Genomic DNA, 8,946 nt, shown 5'->3' with positions numbered 1-8,946 from the left:
CATTCCAAAGCATAAAAGGAACTCCTCCAACTCAACAACAAGAAATCTAATAACCCAACTTGAAAATGGGCTAAAGACTTAATAGACATTTCTCCAAAGAAGACATACAAATGGCCAACAGCTATATGAAAAGATGCTCAACATCACTAAGCATCAGGGAAATGCAAATCAAAACAATGAGGTATCAACTCATACCTATTAGGATGGCTATTTTCAAAAAACAAAAGACAGCAAGTGTTGAGGAGGATGTGGAGAAATTGGAACTCTTGTATACCGCTAATGGGAATGCAAAGTGGTCCGACTGTTATGGAAAATAGTATGGAGATTCCGCAAAATCTTCTTCAAAGTAACATATGATCCAGCAATCCAACTTCTGGGTATTCGTCAAAAAGAATGGAAATCAGAATCTTGAAGAGATAGTAGCGCTCCCATGTTTACTGCGGCACTGTTCACAATAGCCAAGATGTGAAGTGTCAGTGGATGGATGAATGGATAAGGAAATGTGGGATATACATACAATGGAATGCTATTGAGCCTTAAGAAAGGAAGTGCTGCCATTTTCGACAACATGGATGAACCCAGAGGATACTATGCTAAGTGAAATAAGCCAGGCACAGAAGGACAAAGATGACATGATTCCACTTACATGAGGCATCTAAATAGTCAAACTCTTAGTAAAATGGTAGCTGCCAGGGGCTGGAGGGTGACAGTAATGAGTTGCTGGTCAATGGCATGAAGTCTCAATTATGCAAGAGAAGTAAGTTCTAGATACCCGCTCTAAAACATTGTCTCTGTAGTTAACAATACTCTGTTGTAACTTAAAAATTTAAGAGAGTAGATCTCATGTTAAGTGTTCTTACCACAAGGAAATTAAAACAAAAGAGGTAGAAACATGAGTGATCGGCTAGCTCAGCTCTCTCTCACAAATGCAGCTGAGATGCCAAGTACTTGCCCACAGACACCCAGACTGTGCAGTGTTGGGACTTGAGCCCGGGTTTGTCTGAGCCCCGAGTCCTTACACCCCTGCTATGAGCCCCCATTCCAGCCAGGAGGGAAAGGGTACAGCAACCGCATCATTGGGATCAAGTTCAAGGAATCAGAGCCCTCCTCTGGCCCGTCGGCTCCCACACACCCTTGCCTCCTCTCGAAGAAGGTGACTTGGACTCTCCCGCAGCCTCAACCACTTAGAACGCTGCTCCGTGCTGAGGCTGCTCAGGTCAAGCCCATCCCTGCGCCATGTGGCCAGGCCCCTAGCCTTGCTCTATCCTCTCAGCTTGACGCCCATCAGATCCATTGCAGACCATTTCATGAAAACTCAGCACACAAGAAGTCAAAGCCAACTGCCATCATGGAACCTTTATGTTTCAAGAGTTCTTCCTGGGACTTAGGTAAATAGACCTGCTCTCCCAGATCTGAAGTACAGTCTGGCATCCTGAGAGCTCAGCGCGGGGGGAGAGCACATGAGTGTTGAGTGGACAACTGCCTGCCACCCGCCTCAGCCACACGAAGCACGCTGTCCACTTAACGGTGCAGAAACTGCATTTGTCACCTCCTCCTGAGCCACCTGCTTGCTATTCCTGGGCACCTTACCAGCTCAGAGCCTCATCAATGGCCCGGAATAAATCGATCAGGTGAAGTTAATGATCGGCCTTGCTGATCAGATCACAGAAGAGGGACGGTGGCTGGCTAGCATGGACCTTCAGTTCACTGGCCCCTCATGGACATTCCAGGTCTGCAAACCCACTTTCCAAGGGGCTTCTCACTTCTGAGACACCTACTAAGATGCAAGCACTCCTGGCAGGATCCATCTCAGCCCTGCATCACCTTCACTACCTGGCTGGGACCGTACCCAATGTGCCTGGGAGGAAGAGGCTGAGTGTAGGCAGTAGAGGGAAGACCACCTCCAAGGAGCTGTTGTCTACAGCCTGCTCTGTGACCAAAGCCTCAGCCGGGAGTCTAGTGATTTTGAGGGAACAGCTTTCCAAAACCTGAGGGCAGGTCCACATCAGGTAAGGGGTTGTGCTCAGGGATGGGCTGGAGCAAGGTGGGAAATGGAGCACAGATGTTCACATACCAAAGGGGCCCTCGGCTCTGCTCCCACCCAGAGGATTCAAAGACGAGGCCAATGTTTTCAAAAATATAAAATTTTAATAAAGGCTACATCTCTTAATTACAATAATTATTGTACCAAGTAATTTTCCTTAAATGAACTCTTTATAATGCATAATTTACAGTATAAGTAGAACAAAATGCCATGACAAAAGTCATTGAGTACAAGACTTGTAATAAAAAGGCATAAAATATATTTATACATAAACCCCTTTCAAAAAACAAGGGAAAGCTTGAGCCCTCAATATAGGGCGACACACGGAGTGGCCACCGTGCAGGTACAGGTACTGTACTGATTTAAAGTCAAGCACTAGAGATAGTGGATTAATACTCTTTTGCCGTACACTATATACAGACGTGTAGTACAAGGAACGATGGCAAACAGAATGCACATATTAACTTACCACGAGAACCCGAACACGGAAGTGAAGGTGTCTGGAGCAAAGGTGCTGCTAGGTCTCCCACAACTGTTTGCTTCTGTGCGGGGCAGGGGGCAGTTTCCTGAATGGCTGTGGTCCAAAGACTAGTTAAAAAAAAAACACAAACAAGAAAACCCAAGAAACTGTCATTTCAATAAAAGCACAAGCTTGAACCACAAGGTAGTGATTCTGGCAGGCCGCAGCCACCCGGCCCTGGGCCTCGGGGGAGGCTACAAGGTGTGGCACCTCGGTCACAGGATGGACCTGGGGCCCCAACAATGAGGCTGCCCCTGCCTGCTCCGCAGTGGGTCACCCCACCCAACAGGACAACCCCCTAAATGTTGATGATGTCGCAACATGGTCAACCCTCAAGACCTTTAAGACAAAATAGAGCAGCATGGGGGGAAAACGCACCAATTTCTGCATGTGTCAGTGGTAGGGTACCATTTTTAAAAGTCTGTCTTTACTTGGAGAAATGCAGTGCAAAGTATAATTTCTCTTTGAATGAAGAAATCATGAACGCACTCCTAGCTCAACTCCTAAGTTTAGATAGAACATTAAAACTTCCTCTCCCCACCTTCCACGTTTAAAGCAGCATATCCATAAACTGGGGATGGGAATTGACTGTTCAATAAATATCAGTAAGGATTTCTGTTCGGGTAAGCTATACACAGTTTCTCTTAGTTTATGGATTTCAGATCCCTAGGAAGTCATATATTATGTATGGAAGTCTCTCAAATACAGTCAGCATCTTCAATAGCCAAGAGTGGTCATGTTGTTAATAAATAGTTCAGGCTTTTCTTATCTCAGTACCCAGCTCATGAATAATGAAAATCAACCTCCCCCCCCACCCTCCCGAAGGCCCACTGGCCAATTCTTCCCTAGACTTTGTCTTCTTCATTGGTTTAATTTTCCTTCAATGTGTTTTGTGGCAGTCGCTCACAGCCAAGACGAGAACTCTGGGCTCCACAGTTTGCCAAGGCCAGACCCCAGGGCTCAGTCGATCCTCTCCACTTTGCCCAGAATCCTGCCCTCGTACATCGGGAGCACGGTCTCGTCGTCCCAGACCTCCTCGAAAACTGCTCCACAGGCAAACTCGTCGCTTGCTTTTTTGAAGTAATACCTTAGAAGGAAAACCAGAAAAGCTTCTTGGTAAATGCACCTCTCACACTGTTTAAAAGAAAAGTATGCCAACACAGAGGACTAAGGTTTCTTCGGAATCCTCTACGGCAGGCGTGTGTGCAAACTATTGCCCATATCTGAGTTATGACGGCAACTGGGCTAGCCAGACCACACAGAACAGGAGGGCTGGGAGGAAGGCTGGGCACCCTCTGGGCAGCGGCCTAGGCCGAACCTGCCACCTGCAAGCGACTGAGGCTGCAGTCTTCAGCCCAGAACTTCCGCTGTCACCCAACACAGACATTGTGAGAAGCAGAGTTGCTTCTTTCTCTCCCCACTTTTTCTTGGGGTAGGGGGATAGAGGGAGAAAGGGAAAGGCAAGTGTGTTGAGTTCATTTGGAGCAACAGCCAAGAACGTGGCTCAAGGAGACCCTGGACTCAGCTCCAGGCTCAGCCAGCCTGAACCTGTAACCTGCAGGACCCGAGCCTGCAGGAGTCTGCAGAAGGCAGACTTCAGACAGTTTAATCAGCCCAGAGGCCTCCTGCCCTTCCCACCCTCCAGTGCCCAAGTGCCAACACTCCCGGCGGGCTCCAGTGCCCAAGTGCCAACACTCCCAGCGAGCCCCAGTGCAGGCACGCAGGAGGCAGGCCAGCCCTATGCTGCTTCCCGGGATGCAAACAGACAGCACCACCCCCATGACATCCTCCCCTCTTCTCATCTCCCTCCTCTCCCAGCCTGCCCCTCCAGGGTCAAACACCAAAGGCCCTTCTATTATGCCCGTTGATTAAAGGCTCCTTTTATCCCACCCCAGCGTTCTTTCTTCTAAGGCTGTTTAATTGTACCAATGCAAATGCCCGGCCTCTCTCAGGAGTGTCACGTTTGGAAACAACTGCTGTCCTCTCGGGCCAGGCCTACCCCCAGACCCCTTGTGAGGAAATTAAGCTGAGGGCCTCTTCCTTCCCAGTCCCCAGCAAGGGAGACCCCTCGGCCGGATTAAACTCACCCCTGCAAGCTGTCATTTCCAGCCCATAAAGGCCACTCACAGAGGGAAGGTCACAGCCCCTGGGGGGCGAAGAGCCCCTGAAAACATTTCATTGTGTCTCAGGGTTACCCTTGGTTTTTGTTTTTGTCTTTTCTCTTAAAAAAAAAAAAAATTAACTCCCCTTGGTTAGAGCTAAATTTTTTTCCTCTTTAATGAAGGCAAGCCAAATACTTTCATAGGAGATAAGGCTAAATAAAGTGAAACAGCTGGGTTTAGTCAAGGTCCTTTGTTTTTAGCATTCCTGACTGAGCTAACGCATGGGGTGAACAACATGGCTCGGATGGGTCACAGCTGAAAACGCTTCATGTCAGGGGGTCAAAATGTTTGGGGGAGCCTGAGCGGAGACGGTGAGAAAATGGGAAGGGGCCCTGTGCACAGAAGACCCTGGACAGCAAGGAAAAAGTCACTTTTCCAAATAAGAGGCTTGAGCCGCAATGCCACCCTCAGACCCCTCGGCGCCCAGCTCCAACCCCACTAGAGCTTCCCAAGCTGGGCTTCTACGGCTTTTCTGGGCAAACATGCAAGGACCTTTTACATAATTGCAGCCTCTTCCCGAGAGGAGAGGCGCAAGGCTCTCTTGGCCCCACCCCCAGGACTTCAAACATGCTGCACTGCCTTCATTTTCTCCAAGAAACGGGCTTTTCCACTGCAACATGCTTTATGTGGCAAACTTTGCTTTCTTCTGACATCTGGCACCAATCGCGTCTGGCACGTCTGGAGGGACTGTTTGCTTTTTGAACCCCTGCCATGTTGAGATTACTCAACGCATCCCAGGTCCCCACCCCAACCCCCACCCATACTCCACAGCCCCAACCTTGCTGGGCTTTTTTATTGGGGGGGGTGCAAATTGAGACGTTGGAGCACCAGCCCTGCTGGGTGAGGCATGACACCCTGTGCCCCCACCCCCAGGAGGACACCGAGTCCAGCTCAGGCCCTGCAGAGATAAGGCGGCTGGAGGGGCCTTCCCACAGCCTGATCCAATCAGGAAAGAATTTGAGAGTCGACCATTTGTGCAAGTCTTTGTGCATTAAAGGGGAGGCCAGGGCTTCAAAGCCAGGCTTATTAAGTGTGCCTCAGGAAAAAAAAAATCAGAGCCAGATGTGGCCAGAATGGCTGAGCGAGGCACCTTCCCTGCGAGCCCATACTCAGCGCTCCGTGGTTCTTCTCCCTGAAGGTCACCTGCAGTTCCACTCAAAGTCCAGCCGTGTCAAAGCCGAGACCAAAATGGATCCCTAGAGGAGCGCACTTGTGTAATTAGTTCCACCTTGTGTCTTTTCAAGATAAAAAAGAAGAAAAAGAAGACAGGTCTGTTCCCCAATCCCTTTGATACCTTTTCAGGATCATCTCTGCCCAGGTATAAAAGGGAAAGATCTAGGCCTAACTACACGCCCTGCCAGTCAATCACCTACAGGGTCTCAGCCCAACCTCCGTCCTTCCTCCTGCAAAAGGAATCACTTTTGGCCCTGCCCAAACTAACTCCCAGATGAAGGCAGCTGGCAAAGCTACACAGGGCCTGCTCTGGGGGGAGGGTGTCTCAGCTCTCAGCAGGTGGACTCACCTATGTGCGCGAGCTGGTGCCCACCTGGAAGGTGTAAGCGCTACTCAGAGTTCTCCACTCCCGTCTCCTGACTCCGGAGGTGGGGATGGGTTGACAACTATAGGGCATGGACTATGGTCCCCCACAGGGCCCAGGCACACCATCGAGGAAGTGGCACCCCCTCTCAGGTACAGACCCCAAGAGTGAGCACCTCCATAGATTGGCTGCCCTGGGTGCCTTCGCTTGTCTCCCCCGGTCCCAGCCCAGTGCCCTGCAACCCAAGATCTGACTGGAGCAGCATCCACGTGTTCCCTGGGATGAAAGCCACGCAGAAGGGGCAGGGAGGACTCTGGATGAGCTGAGGTAGAGTCATCCCCTGCCTGAATTAAGAGGGAAGTGTGTGCGAACTGGCCCACGGCTGGCCCTCACCCTCCTCAGCTCTGGAGTCCTCTTAAGGGCCCTGCAAGCTCAGTGTGGGGCCTTCTCAAGGGCACCTCCACTCCGCAGATGAGGAAAGAAGGCCCAGAGGTTAAGCTCCCTTCCCAAGGCCCCTGCAGGGAGGAGAAAACAGTGAGGCCCAGGCAGGAAGAGTGGCTAGCTCTATTCACCCTGAGCCCACCCACAAGTCCGGCCCCTTCTTTGTTATGGACAAAGGCGCATCCCTGCTTCAGATGACCCGTGAATGCCCGGAGATAGCTCTTTAGGCAGAAAGGCGGAGTAAGAGAAACACTGCCACTTCCTAGCCATGCTCTCTGCTCTTCTGGGCCTTCAATGTGGAAGTCTCTCCCAAACCCCAGCCCAGAAGAGAGAGGTGCTCGCAGGCCCTCCCTCCTCATCAGTTTGTCTGTCTCTCCCCTCAACACGTGTCCCTCAATTTCAGGCAGAGCCTCCACACCAAGCCTCAAACCCAGTTCTCCTGACTGAGTATACAGTGGCTCCTTTTCTCCTCGGTCTTATTCACCTGGTGGAAAAAGCCTGGCCGGGTCCCCAGAGAACCCCCCAAGGAGCCTTCCTCTCAGGGCAGCTGCTGCGTTACTGCTGTCAGTGGTCAGAGCGGACAGGAAACGAGGAGCCCAACTGTACCCAGCAGCCCCTAGCTGCCTCCCCAAGCACCTCCTCGGCCCCTCCCAGGCCTGCTCAGGCCAGGGGAGCCGCTCCGGGCTCCGGCTCTCGGTTCTAAGCACACGAACTCCGGAGCAGAAGAAAGCCATAGGACTCTTACCTGTAATTTCCCTTTTTGCTCAGCTGCTCTTTAAAGTGGCCCAGGGTCAAGCTTTGAGCCTTCAGCATCCTCCTGTATGGAATTTCTTCTCCACAGAAAAAGTAAGTGACGACCAACTCATTGGCCTGGAGGGTGTGGACACCTGCCAGTTTCTTTGGCTCTTTGTGACTGAAAGGAAGATGGAATGCAACAAGTTCAGCGTTTTAAAGCAGACACACATTTAAAGCAAACACATACACATGTACACAAGGGACAGCGTATCCAAGCCCTGAGGCTGCAGCCTATAAGCTCAAAGGAGGCTTGGGCAGGGCCCCTTATCACAGAAGCAACCACCTCTGGGGGACACACAGAGTAATCCCACGTGATCTGCATGGAGCACACAGGAAAGGACGATTTCCTTTTGGTTGTACAAATTGATATCATTTCCCTCACTGCCACAAAATGGTAGCAGCCCCTTTCAGGCTAGCATAAATGAGGTGCTCGCCAATGAAGACCAAAGAGGAGAAATTATCACAGAGCTGCAGGGGCTCATCCCAGTCAAGGAATACTGTAGGGACAAACCCAGAGCAGGGCCTCCTCCAGGGATGACATGAGTTCAGAACACCTGAAGCCCATCCATCATTCTGGCAGAACAGACACAACTAAAAGGGGGTTACCCATAGTCACTTCACTGCCCCTTTTATTCTGAGTTTTTGTAGAATGGCTTAAAAAAAACAAGCTGCTGGCCTGGATAGCTGGTAGACTTAAAGTCAACCAATTAAAACCATGAAAGGGACCAGGGAGGGGGCCTCCTCAGGACTTCATACATTGTTGTTCATTGCTCAGGAGGAAGATGCTAAGGAAAAAAACCCTTTTGTTAGACATCGTAGATCTCTTTAGTAGATTTCTTTTTACATGCACCATCCCATAATTATCCTGGGCAGGCTTCTCAATCCACTTCACAAAAGTGTACATTTACAAAAAGAATCATTGCCTAATTTAAAGAAAATATTCTGTTTTCTGTAAGCAAAAACACAAAGACGGTCCTCTCCAACTCTGCAATGGTGGAGAATCTTCCCGCTTAGGGGTCACAAAGATGTTTCTGATACTGCTAACCTGCAAGATGAATGGGGATGGCTTTCCTATCCAGATTTTGGGTCTCTTTCACCCATCTGTTAAGGCTTCATGTCCCAGCTTTTAATTGACGTGGGCCCAGAAAAACTTGTGCTAGAATGCCTTTCTCAACACACATAGGTTTTCCATGGATGGCAACATCCGTGTTTACCGCTGCTCATCACTAGTATTAAAATCAAGGTGATTTTATATACCAAAAACAGTTTTGTAAAAGTGCAACTTCAGATAGTGAATACCCTGAAACATAAACCGTTCAGATTTCAGTAATGGCAGGTGAAGTCACTCACTCTTCTGGAGCCAGACATGGGTTGGAGAAGGGCATGGCTCCTGCCTGAACAGTGCCCGAGTGGTTCCTGTCTCTCTGCTGACTGGCCACACAGCACC

At 50.0% G+C, this 8,946-nt stretch overlaps 1 protein-coding gene across 1 annotated transcript in view; it reads right to left on the bottom strand.

The window, feature by feature from the left end:
* Window positions 1–3,524: 3,524 nt before the first annotated feature.
* AXIN2 (axin 2) overlaps window positions 3,525–8,946 on the bottom strand; it is a 29,229-nt gene continuing 23,807 nt past the window's right edge. Inside the window, exons 8-10 of the mRNA XM_012662218.1 lie at window positions 8,850–8,941; window positions 7,450–7,617; window positions 3,525–3,651 (exon numbers count right to left, since the gene is read on the bottom strand). Coding sequence (XP_012517672.1) covers window positions 3,525–3,651; window positions 7,450–7,617; window positions 8,850–8,941 — 387 coding nt within the window. The remainder of the gene's footprint in view (window positions 3,652–7,449; window positions 7,618–8,849; window positions 8,942–8,946) is intronic.

The sequence above is a fragment of the Propithecus coquereli genome, unplaced genomic scaffold (genome assembly GCF_000956105.1).
Source record: "Propithecus coquereli isolate 6110/MARCELLA unplaced genomic scaffold, Pcoq_1.0 Scaffold76, whole genome shotgun sequence".
Lineage (NCBI taxonomy): Eukaryota > Metazoa > Chordata > Mammalia > Primates > Indriidae > Propithecus > Propithecus coquereli.
This window is presented reverse-complemented; position numbering and strand designations above follow the sequence as displayed.